The 12,769-nt window shown below is 36.0% G+C and overlaps 1 protein-coding gene across 6 annotated transcripts in view; it reads left to right on the top strand.

Moving 5' to 3' along the window:
- Nucleotides 1-12,769, top strand: part of BRD10 (bromodomain containing 10) — a 142,269-nt gene that overhangs the window by 107,600 nt on the left and 21,900 nt on the right. For all 6 annotated transcript variants that reach the window (XM_082696501.1, XM_082696498.1, XM_082696497.1 and 3 more), the window contains one exon: nucleotides 9,221-9,336. In XM_082696501.1, coding sequence (XP_082552627.1) covers nucleotides 9,221-9,336 — 116 coding nt within the window. The remainder of the gene's footprint in view (nucleotides 1-9,220; nucleotides 9,337-12,769) is intronic.

Raw genomic sequence — 12,769 nt, 5'->3', positions numbered from 1 at the left:
AGGTGTAGAGTTAGGTTGTGTACCTGAGGCCTTTCTTGTTTCTTGAGAAAGGCTTGTACCGCTATATATTTTCCTCTCAGGACTGCCTTTGTTGTGTCCCACAGATTTTGAACCGTTGTATTTTCATTTTCATTTGTGTCCATGATTTTTTTCAATTCTTCTTTATTTCCTGGTTGACCCATTCATTCTTTAGAAGGATGCTGTTTAGTCTCCATGTATTTGGGTTCTTTCCAAACTTCCTCTTGTGCTTGAGTTCTAGCTTCAGAGCATTGTGGTCTGAAAATATGCAAGGAATGATCCCAGTCTTTTGATACCCGTTGAGTCCTGATTTAGGACCAAGGATGTAATCTATTCTGGAGAATGTTCCATGTGCACTAGAGAAGAATGTGTATTGCATTGCTTTGGGATGAAATGTTCTGAATATATCTGTGATGTCCACCTGGTCCAGTGTGTCATTTAAGGCCTTTATTTCCTTGCTGATCTTTTGCTTGTATGATCTGTCCATTTCAGTGAGGGGAGTGTTAAAGTCCCCTACTATTATTGTATTATTGTTGATGTGTTTCTTTGATTTTGTTATTAATTGGTTTATATAGTTGGCTGCTCCCACGTTGGGGGCATAGATATTTAAAATTGTTAGATCTTCTTGTTGGACAGACCCTTTGAGTATGATATAGTGTCCTTCCTCATCTCTTATTATAGTCTTTGGCTTAAAATCTAATTGATCTGATATAAGGATTGCCACTCCTGCTTTCTTCTGATGTCCATTAGCATGGTAAATTCTTTTCCACCCCTTCACTTTAAATCTGGAGGTGTCTTCGGGTTTAAAATGAGTTTCTTGTAGGCAACATTTAGATGGGTTTTGTTTTTTTATCCATTCTAATACCCTGTTTCTTTTGATTGGGGCATTTAGCCCATTAACATTCAGGGTAATTATTGAGAGATATTAATTTAGTGCCATTGTATTGCCTGTAAGGTGACTTACTGTATATTGTCTCTGTTCCTTCCTGATCTACCACTTGTAGGCTCTCTCTTTGCTTAGAGGACCCCTTTCAATATTTCCTGTAGAGATGGTGCGGTGTTTGCAAATTCTTTCAGTTTTTGTTTGTCCTGGAAGCTTTTAATCTCTCCTTCTATTTTCAATGATAGCCTAGCTGGATATAGTATTCTTGGCTGTATGTTTTTCTCATTTAGTGATCTGAATATTTCATGCCAGCTCTTTCTGGCCTGCCAGGTCTCTATGGATAAGTCTGTTGCCAATCCAATATTTTTACCATTGTATGTTACAGACTTCTTTTCCTGTGCTGCTTTCAGGATTTTCTCTTTGTTACTAAGGCTTGTAAATTTTACTATTAGGTGACGGGGTGTAGGCCTATTCTTGATTTTGAGGGGCGTTCTCTGAACCTCCTGAATTTTGATGCTCGTTCCCTTTGCCATATTGGGGAAATTCTCCCCAATAATTCTCTCCAGTATACCTTCTGCTCCCCTCTCTCTTTCTTCTTCTTCTAGAATCCCAATTATCCTAATGTTGTTTCGTCTTATGGTTTCACTTATCTCTCGAATTCTCCCCTCGTGGTCCAGTAGCTGTTTGTCCCTCTTTTGTTCAGCTTCTTTATTCTCTGTCATTTGGTCTTCTATATCGCTAATTCTTTCTTCTGCCTCATTTATCCTAGCAGTGAGAGCCTCCATTTTTTATTGCACCTAATTAATACCTTTTTTTATTTCAACTTGGTTAGATTTCAGTTCTTTTATTTCTCCAGAAAGGGCTTTTATATCTCCCAAGAGGGTTTCTCTCATATCTTCCATGCCTTTTTCGAGCCCGGCTAGAACCTTGATAATTGTCATTCTGAACTCTAGATATGACATATTACCAATGTCTGTATTGATTAGGTCCCTAGCCTTAGGTACTGCCCCTTGTTCTTTTTTTTGCGGTGAATTTTTCCTCCTTGTCATTTTGTCCAGATAAGAGTATATGAAGGAGCAAGTAAAATACTAAAAGGGTGGCAATAACCCCAGGAAAATATGCTTTAACCAAATCAGAAGAGATCTGAAGTCGTGAGGGAGTAGAAAGGGGATAAAAAGAGGTTCAGAAAGAAAGAAAGAAAGAAAGAAGGAAAAAAAAGAATTAAAAAAAGAAAACGAGGGGCGCCTGGGTGGCTCAGTGGGTTAAAGCCTCTGCGTTCAGCTCAGGTCATGATCCTAGGGTCCTGGGATCGAGCCCCACATAGGGCTCTCTGCTCAGCGGGGAGCCTGCTTCCTCCTCTCTGTCTCTGCCTGCCTCTCTGCCTGCTTGTGATCTCTCTCTGTCAAATAAATAAATAAAATCTTAAAAAAAAATGAATAAAGAAAAATGTAAGAAAGAAAAAATATATATATTAGATAAACTAGTTAAAAAACGTTAAAAAAGAAGAGGGTAAAAGTTAAAAAAAATTTTAACAGAAGAAGAGAAAAAAAATGAAAAAGAAAAAAAAATTAAATTAACTGCAAGAGTAAAAAAATCACAGGGAGAAAGCCATGAGTTCCGTGCTTTGCTTTTTCCTCCTCTGGAGTTCTGCTGCTCTCCTTGGTATTGAAACTGCACTCCTTGGTAGGTGGACTTGGTCTTGGCTGGATTTCTTGTTGATCTTCTGGGGGAGGGGCCTGTTGTAGTGATTCTCAATTGTCTTTGCCCCAGGCGGAATTGAACCGCCCTTACCAGGGGTCTGGTTGAGTAATCCGCTCAGGTTTGCTTTTAGGAGCTTTTGTTCCCTGAGCGCTTTCTGTAGAGTTCCGCAGCGGCCTCCTGGTCTCCAGCCTGGAGGAGCCGAGAGCCTGGGGCCCCAGTCCTCAGTGCGCCCTCAGAGATCAGCGCCCAGTAACTCCCGTCTGCCTGACCTCTGGCCTCGCTTCGAGCTCACCAAGCCTGTGACCGGTTCAAGGTAATCCCGAGCTGTGAGCTTACTGTTGGCTCTGTCTCTGTAGCCGGCTTCCCTGTTCCAATACCCGCAAGCTCTGCGACACTCAGACACCCCCGATCCTTCTGTGACCCTGCGGGACCCGGGAGCCGGCCCCTCCCCCCGGAGTCTATCTTCCCGTCGCTTTGGATTCACTTCTCCGCCAGTCCTACCTTTCAGAAAGTGGTTGTTTTTTTGCTTCTAGAATTGCTGTTCTTCTCTTCGATCTGCCGATGGATTTACAGGTGTTTGCAATCTTTAGATAAGCTATCTAGCTGATCTCCTGCTAGCTGAAATAGTCTCAGCCTGCTACTTCTCTGCCATTTTGACTCCTCCTCCTTCCTAGTGATTTTTTTTTTTTAAGATTTTATTTATTTATGACATAGCCAGAGAGGGAGCACAAGCACAAGGGAGCTGGAGAGGGAGAAGGGAGCCGAATATGGGGCTGAGCAGGGAGCCGGATATGGGGCTCCATCCCAGGACACTGGGATCATGACCTGAGGTGAAGGCAGACACTTAAGGACTGAGCCACCCAGGGGCCTCAACTGCCAATTATTTTAAATGAGACCATTTTTGTGTATCAATCTGTGCGGCTTTTCTCAAAGTTACTTTCATTTTATTGAAAAGTGAGATATATTGTTATTTAATCCCTTTTCCACAATGGGATTTATGTGACAAGAGCCAAGCCTATAAAAAAAATATTTTGTTATATGATCCAGTTTCTGTGATCTAACATTTATAATTGAAAGTGTATAGAAAAAAATGGCATTGATATTTTTGTTATATACATCTTGCTTTTGTACTGTTTGTAATAAAATTTTTTTTTCTTTCTCCACAGTAATGATGCTAATCCTCTCAATTTATAAAATCATTCTTCATAATATTTATATATGATTTTACTTCTCTTCATAGAACTGTTGATAGCTATTTTGTTTACATATAATGTTATAGGAAAATCTATATAAGTAAGAGGATGGTTTGTGTAAATAAGTTACTTCCACCTAAGTTTAACATTCAAAGCATCTAAATTTATTAAAATGTATAAAATATGTCCATGGTGATAAGACATGTAAGAAACCTGGAATTTATTTGTTTTCCTTTTTTTCTTCCTTTTAGGTGTCCAATGTCTCCAGCATCAGTAGATTGCCAACTCCCTGTCCTTGCAACACCCCAGCCAGCATTATGCTAGTTCTGTCATACCCATCCCCGATTACTGCAGCAGAATGGAATCGTTCTTTAGTTGTAAGGTAAGTTTCCCTACCCACTCATTTCACACACATAGACTCAGCTTTTCATTTTACAATATTGTGTAGTTTTGTAAGTTTTTTTTAAAGTTTCTTTTCCCATTTGGTTCCTTAGGTCATCAATGTATCATATTCAAAAACTTATAAAACTGCATAATATAATAAAAGCCTTATCTTGTGACCATAGACCAGCTTCTTTTTGTAGTAATCCCTATGAGGTTATAAAGCCTCCATTGTTTGACATTTGGGGCATCTCATGGAAAGGGAGCTGGCAATCTGCAGCTGCTGTGGACATTGGATGAGAAAATATTGAAAGGTAAGCTTCAGATTTAGACCATATTGTATGCCTTTGGTTCCATGGTGTATGCTTGAAATTCATACTTTATGTTAAACTTTATAGTAAATTCATGAAAGAAAAATACTACTCTCCTCTTCTTTAAAGTGATCTTCAGTAAATGTTTGCAATATTAAGTTCGCATAATACATTGGGATTATCTTAGAAGGTAATTTTTATCTGTGAAAATAGTGGGAATTCTAATATCGAATGAGGTATTAAACAAAAATAATATTAAATAAAATAGTTCATTTATCCCCATTTTCACATGTTTGTAAAACAAAGCTATTGCTAACTTTTAGCTTATTAAATATATTTTTTATTAGAGAAGTGGTTATAACACTGTTCCACAAATACCTTTTACTAATCCTTTTACCTGCTGTCTTTGATTCTGTATTGATCACTACATATAAAGATTGTAAGAGCTTTCTGATTTTTTTATTCCATCCATATTCTTTCCTATGTATTTGAAGAACAGGGAATTTGCTGTGTTCCTTGTTTTTTAATTCACTTTTAAACTTTAGAACGTAATAATTTTAAGTACTATTATAATTAAACAAATGAAAATAAGTTTCCTGGGTTTTCATTTTTTCATTACAGAGACACGTATAAAGATAAGTACTTTCACAATATAATTTTTTGTTTTTTAGACATTGTCTGTGTGTAGACCAAGTGGTACAGCATTATGTAGTGGAAGGAGAGTTAGATTTTAACATTCAGAAGAGCTAGAATTCTAACTGAAAAATCTGCTTCTATCTGGAAGTACTTCCCTGTGATTCACTGAGCCAACTTCTCTCTATAAAATTATGTTCTTCTCATTCCCTTTAGGAATTAGTTGTAATTAAATACAATTAAATTGTCTCCTTGTTTGTTTAATAATTTCATCCTAGAAGAAACACAGTAGTTCTCAGTTTTTCCTTTCTGTGTATATAAATAAAGTTCATCAATTAGAAAAGCAATTGCTAGCTTTTAGTTAATGACCTAATTTAAATTCAGGAAATATTTGATTTTACATAGATTTTTACTTGAAACCCAAGTTAAGGCATATCATTGCCATCTCTAACTTCTTTTTGTAAAATTTATAAATTTTTTTCTGTTTACACTAGTCTCATTGTATACTCCCAAGACCACCAGTAGGCAGAAGGGGACATGGTGTTTAATTCCATTTGGGTTGTATTAACCAAAGAAGATGATAAATGAAACAAGCAGTATGAGTTTCTTTTTTAGTGTCAAGTGGGGAAAACACTTTACCTAAAATACCAGTCCCAGACCAGTAATACTGAACTTTTTAAAATTTATGTCCCCCTTTGATAAACATAAAAACTGTGGACACACATACATCATGACAGGATAAAGTGATATCCTTCATTGAGGTCATTGTATTCTTTGTATATATCTTCTAGTTTTTGTCAAACTTTACTTTCTGCAATTTCTGATATAAGAATACTAGACCTTTTGCTTTCCAAGCACAAAATGATTAAATATGCATTTTAAAAGGAGAAGGGAGTTGGGGGAAATTGGAAGGGAAGGTGAACCATGAGAGACTGTGGACTCTGAAAAACAATCTGAGGGGTTTGAAGTGACAGGGGTGGGAGGTGGGAGGTTGGGGTACCAGGTGGTGGGTATTATAGAGGGCACGGACTGCATGGAGCACTGGGTGTGGTGAAAAAAATAAATGAATACTGTTATGCTGAAAATAAATTAAAAATAATTAAATAATGAAATGCCATACCATCACTACCCCAGGTTGAGAATATACACTATAAAGAAAGGGAAGAAATCAAAAAAATATATAAAGTTAGAAGGCCATAGCCATTTTCAAACAGGTCAATGGATAAGACAGAATTATATGAAAATTAGAAATCTAGTCTCTCATTAATATTTATGACCCCTTCTCTGTATATAGTTGGCTAGTTCAGTAATATATTTTCTGGGCATTGGATTATTTAAAATTTAGTAATCAAAATAATATCAGAAGATGAAATGTAATCTTTTTAAAACTCTTTTCTACAAGAATTAATGCTGTATTTTAGTAGAGACATAAATACAACTGACAAATGTGTTGAAATAATGACATTTCATCTACACAGACTCCTTTCTCTTCCCGTGCCTCAGTCTACCTAGTCCCAAGGTCTGATAATACCGCTAGTCCTTTCGCACTCCCCACACCATCACCACTACACTAATCCAGATAGCAGCCAGACCACCGAGGTTAATTCTGTATCTGCCATTCTTCTCCATATAACCTTCAGTTACAAAGAATTCAGCATGCCTGGTGCTCTCTAGTCTTTTAAACTTTTCCAATTAATTACACCACAATGGTGATATAATTAATTACTCATACCTTTCCTCTTTCTGCTTCCTTTAGCTTAGGAAAAGTTTATTCTCACCATTTCATTTTTGGGCCAAGTAGTAATTCAAAAGTAGAGAAATAATGTTGATGTGCCCATTTTTTTTTGTTTTTGTTTTTGTTTATTTTACTAAAACAGAATGCTACCTTATTCCGCAAATGATTTTAGGTTGACTCTTCATTTGCCTTTTCATCTTCCTCACTTAGCTCTCCCTGGGGGAAAGTATTATTTATAGTTTAATAGTTTTATTTCCATGGGTCAGAATAAACACTTTGTACTATCACCTAGCTTTTGGGAAATAAACTTTTGAAGTATAATTTACTCTTAAGGTGGGTCCTTTGAGAAAGCATTTGACAAGAGGGAAGGTTTTTCTAGGTTATTATATGAGATAATTGCTTTCCTTGAATTTTTGTTCACAATATTTTCACTTGTCATGCCATTAAGAAGACACAAGAATTAGTCATTGAGCCTAGGTTCTGTATTCATTATGTGCACATATGTACACATAATGATCCAATTTTAATTAACCCATTAAAATAATTACACATCTTCCTGCACTTCAAATAAACAGTTTAAAAACCTCAGAGGTAGAAATGTAGTTGTTTATTTCTACATGCATAAACATTTTGTTGTTTTAAAGCACAAAATGTTGGAGTGGGAACTATACTATTAATCATTTATGTTTGTGGATAAAATTTCATGTACACAGATAACATTTCACATTTCAGTGAATGAAATGTTGAAAGTTTTATATATATATAAAATCAGGAAATTTAGGCACAGATTTAAAATACATTTTGCTCTAGGGAATAGTTTTTTTTCTTTCTTTTTTTTTTGGATGGGAGTGGTTATTTTTCTGACAATGTTCTACACATGCAAATTAACTGAAAAATTGCTATGAGACGAAGTCTAATTTTTGCATGTCAAATGTGACGTGTGTGTGTGTGTGTGTGTGTGTGTGTATATATATATATATATATAGCTATATTTTTTGTTATAAAAGAAAAAAAGTGAATGGACTGAGGTATGTGAGTTATATCTCAAAAAAAAATACAGCATGGTTATATAACAGTAGGTGAAGATGGTGATGATGTTGATAGGTATGCACTATAACATTATGGAGAGGGGGGGCAGAGTTGGCTACCTAAAGATACAACTGCTATAAACTTATTGTTCCTATAGTATATGAATAATTTTATGAGTATTGCTGAAGTGTATTTTTACTGGAGGTTTTTATAATGTATGTTAGATTGCATTATGTGATACAGCTTTTAAGAGGTGGTGATGTAGTTCTAAGAACTTGGACTTAGGCATCAGCTAGATCTAGTTTCAAGTCATAGGACCTCGAGCAATTATTTAATCTCTCTGAGCCATTGTTTCATCATTTCTTATGTGAGACTAAAATGTACATACAGTAGAGTGTTTTCATAACTGCTTGAGTACATGTGTACTCTCGTGCTCATAGAACCACTTCCTCCCTCCCCTCTTCCTCACTTTCCTCCCTCCCTCCCTTTCCCCCTCTAGATATAGGTACAGATATAGATACATGAATGAAATACTTGGGCTAATACTCAGCAAATGGGAAGGGGGTGTCAGTAATTATTAACTCTTACTGTAGCTATAGCATTATAGTATTGTAAATTATGACCATTTATCTGCTTGTCTGTGCTGGAAACATTTTAAAGTACAGTAATTATAAAATTTCCTGAGGAAACTTCCTGAGGAAGTTTGTTAAGGCTGATTTTGAATGTAACAATCCTTTTTTCTCTTTTTCCCCACTCTGGGATAATTACAAAAACTTTACAGCAGTGAGCCTATCAGTTACATATTTAGTGAATTTATATATATGTTTATATTTTTACATGTATTTAGTAAATAATTTATTAAAATATTTATAATTGGGGGCGCCTGGGTGGCTCAGTGGGTTAAGGCCTCTGCCTTCGGCTCAGGTCATGATCCCAGGGGCCTGGGATCTAGCCCCACATCAGGCTCTCTGCTCAGCAGGGAGCCTGCTTCCTCCTCTCTCTGCCTGCCTCTCTGCCTACTTGTGATCTCTGTCTATCAAATAAACAAATAAAATCTTTAAAAAAATAAATTTATAATTGACCCAATTAAAAACCTCAAAAATTGTCTCCTTGTTTGATTAAATAGGTTTTAGATTTCTCCAAATAGAATTGAGAATCTCTAAACTATTACAAATAAGATTTATTATAAGACATTTTTCTCCTTTATAGCCTTCTAAAGAAGATGTACTCATTTGATGGGTATTAGCATTTCATTTTGTGTTTTACTCAGAAAATAAGGCCTGACATTCACTTTTAAATTAAATCTAAAGGATTTACTTTAATATTGTGTTTTTAGGGCAAATGGTATCATCGGAGGCAAGCAGTAAAAGAATTGCATGGCACGTTGATACGCCTTTTAAATGAATTGCTGCCATGGGAACCAAAGTTGATGAAAGCTTTTCAAAGAAACAGGTAATTAGAGGTTTATAATCTGTTTTACCTATTTTAAGGCTCTTAATTTATGATTATGGGGAGATATCCTGGAATCATTTTGTAATGTTCCATTGATTTATATTTACTGTTTGCAAGGCACTTCCTAAGACCTGAAAATGTAGTATTGATTAAATAAAACCATGCTCTGTGGCTTACATTCCTTTTCCTTTTTTCCAGTTTTTTTCCATTGTGGTAAAATGCACAAACAAAATTTACCCTAGTAATTTAACTAGTTTTAGGTGTATAGTTCATTGGTATTATATACATTCATAATGAATGTTATTCTTAACCCCCATCTATCTCCTGAACTCTTCCTCTTACAAAACTGAAACTCTATACTTATTAAATAACTAACTCCCCATTCTCTCTCCTCCCCAGCCCCTGACAGTCACCATTCTACTGTCTGTCTATATGATTTGACTACTCTTAATTACTTCTTATAATATACAATATTTGTGGTTTTGTGACTGTCTTATTTCACTTAGCATATTTTCAGGGTTCATCCAAATTGTAACATATGTCAGAATTTCCTTCCTTTTTAAGGCTCTGTGGTATTTCATTGCATGCATATACCTACATTTTGGTTCCTCATTCATCTGCTAGTGGGCCCATGAATAGTTTTCATGTTTCAGCTATTACAAATAATGTTGCTGCAAACATGGGTGTGAAGATATCTCTTCAAGATACTGTTCTCAGTTCTTTTGGTTTATACTTAGAAGTGGAATTGTTGGATCATATGGTAATTCTAATTTTTTAAAAATTTTTAAAGAATCACCGTAGCCTTTTCCACAGTGTCTATACAGTTTTCCATTCCCACCAACAATACATAAGGATCCCAGTTTCTCCTAATCCTTACCAACGTTTGTTATTTTGTTTGTTTGTTTTTTATAGTAGCCATCCTAATGAATACTCGGTGGTATATTGTGCTTTTGACTTGTATTTACCTAATGATGTTCTTATTAGTTATTTGTGTATCTTTGGAGAAATGACTATTCAAGTCTTTTGCCCGTTTTTGAATTAGCTTTTTGATTTTTTTGTTGTTGTTGATTTTTAGGAATTTTCTGTGTATTCTGGATACTAATGCTTTACTGGGTATATGATTTGCAAATATTTTCTTCCATTCTGTGTGTTACCTTTCTGTTTTGTTGATAGTGCCTTTGATGAACAATTTTTAAAATTTTCCATGAAATCCAGTTTCTTTTTTTTGTTTATAGTTGTTGCCTGTGCCTTTAGTGTCATTCCCAAGAAATAATTAGTAAGTTTAGTAGTTTAAATTTTGAAACCAAGTAATTTAAGCACTCCTGCTTTGTTTTTTATTTTTCAAGACCATTTTGGCTGTTTGAGGTCCCTTGAGATGCCATATGAATTTTAGGATGTTTTTCTATTCCATAAAAAATATTGGAATTTTGGTAAGGATTGCATTGAATCTGTGGAACAATTTGGGTAGTATTGACATCTTCAAAATATAAGTCTTCCAATCCATGAATATGGGATGTGTTTTCATTTATTTAGTCATCTTTAATTACTCCTCCAGTGTTTTGTAGTTTTCATTGTACAAGTCTTTCACATCCTTGATTAATTCCAAATTATTTTATTCTTTTTGATGCTACTAAAAACAGAATTGTTTCAAGTTGCTTTTCAGATTGATTACTGTATAGAAATGCAACTGATTCTTGTGTGTTGACTTTGTATCCTGCTACTTGCTGAACTCATTTACTACTTCTAACAATTTTTATGTGGAATCTTTGAGGTTTCTATGTAATAAGATCATGTCATCTGTAAAGAGAGATTTATTTTTTTCCTTTGCTACATGGATGCCTTTTTTTTTTTTTCTTGACTAATGCTTGGTCTAGAACTTTCAGTACAATGTTAAATAGAAGTAGTTAAAGTGAGCATCCTTGCCTTGTTCCCAAACCTAGAAGGAAAAAGTCTTTCACCATTGAGTGTGATGTTGACTATGCATTTTTCTTGTATGGCTTTACGCTGGGTTAGTTTCCTTCTATTCTCAGTTTGCTGAGTATTTTTATCATGGAAAGATGTTGAATTTTGTCATTATTTTTCTGCAGTTGAGATAATCCTGTGGTCTCTTCACTTTATTATTTTAATGTAGAGTATGACAATCAATTTTCATATGTTGGACTATCCTTGCATTCTAGGAATAAATCTCATTTGGTCATAGTCATAATCCTTTCAATATGCTACAGAATTTGATTTGCTTATATTTTGTTTACCCGGATCAGTATCTTATCTGGGGGAGCATGGGAAGATGCCAGAGAGGGTAGACCCTAAGCGTGCACTGCCCCATGTTTACAACTATATATCATCCACATCCAAGTCATTAAACCAGAGAGCAGTCTGAAGACTGGCAGAACAAACTCCACAACTAAATATAGAGAAGCTGCAATCTGAAAGATTAGGAGGCCAGAAAGGCAGGGGGAGACTGCTAGTAGGAGAAAGGGAGCTGTGTGCATGGAGAGGACAAAGAAACAGGAATTTGTGCCAGGAAACTCATATGGGAAAACTAATCCCCGTAATGTTTGGCTTAAAAACCAGAGGAGCTAAATTCTATGAGTTTGTAAAAGCAGTGGCAATTGGAGCTTGTAACTTTAAAAGTCTTTAAAAGCTGACACAGCACTGGGTGAGCCAGGAGGGAAAGTGATAGTTGGGTCCCTGCCCTTAAAGAGAGTGCAGCCTGTGCAGAGAGGCAACATAAAATTGGCAGTTTACACAATGCCATGGGCAAACAGGAGACATATTTGTCCATACTGTTTTCAGAGCATAATGATAGATTTCTTTGAAAATGAGGGAACTGGCATGTACCATTTTCCTCCCCCAGCCCCCAGCATAACCATAAACTCCCTGTGGGAGAGGAGGCTGCACAGATATTTGTAGCCTGGACCTGGGGCGCAGAGCAAATTTTGTTAAAGCCCAGACTCTGGGTGTATACCTGATGGGGTTTTGGAATATAGGTGAGGTTCAGTGGGGTGGAGTCCGGAGCCAGTGACCAAGAAATAATTCTTCAGACATCTTTGGTGCAAAACGGTCTTTATTAAAGTACGGTGACAGGACCAGTGGGCAGAAAGAGCTGCTGCCCTAGGGTTGTGAGGAGTGTGTTCGGGGCAGGTAAGGAAAAAGGGAGGTTTCAAAAGGATTTTTCTATGTTAAGACTCACAGGATACTGGAGGCCTTATCATTGTCAAGTTAGGGTTTTTCCCTGTAGCAAGGCATTAACATGAAGATAGTTGGGAACTTCCTGGAGGAACATTATACTCTGCCTGCTTCAAGTGTCTGTTAATGGGCTGTAGATTATAAGAACATTATATTATATCTACATGTTCTTCTGGAAGCTAGGTTATTGATAGAAATGCTTTGTTCTTATAGATTTCTAAAACATTTGTAAACTGCGAGAGAG

The sequence above is a fragment of the Mustela nivalis genome (genome assembly GCF_964662115.1).
Source record: "Mustela nivalis genome assembly, chromosome: 13".
In the NCBI taxonomy this organism is placed as follows: domain Eukaryota; kingdom Metazoa; phylum Chordata; class Mammalia; order Carnivora; family Mustelidae; genus Mustela; species Mustela nivalis.
The sequence above is the reverse complement of the archived record's forward strand: the minus strand, read 5'-3'. Positions and strand labels throughout refer to the sequence as shown.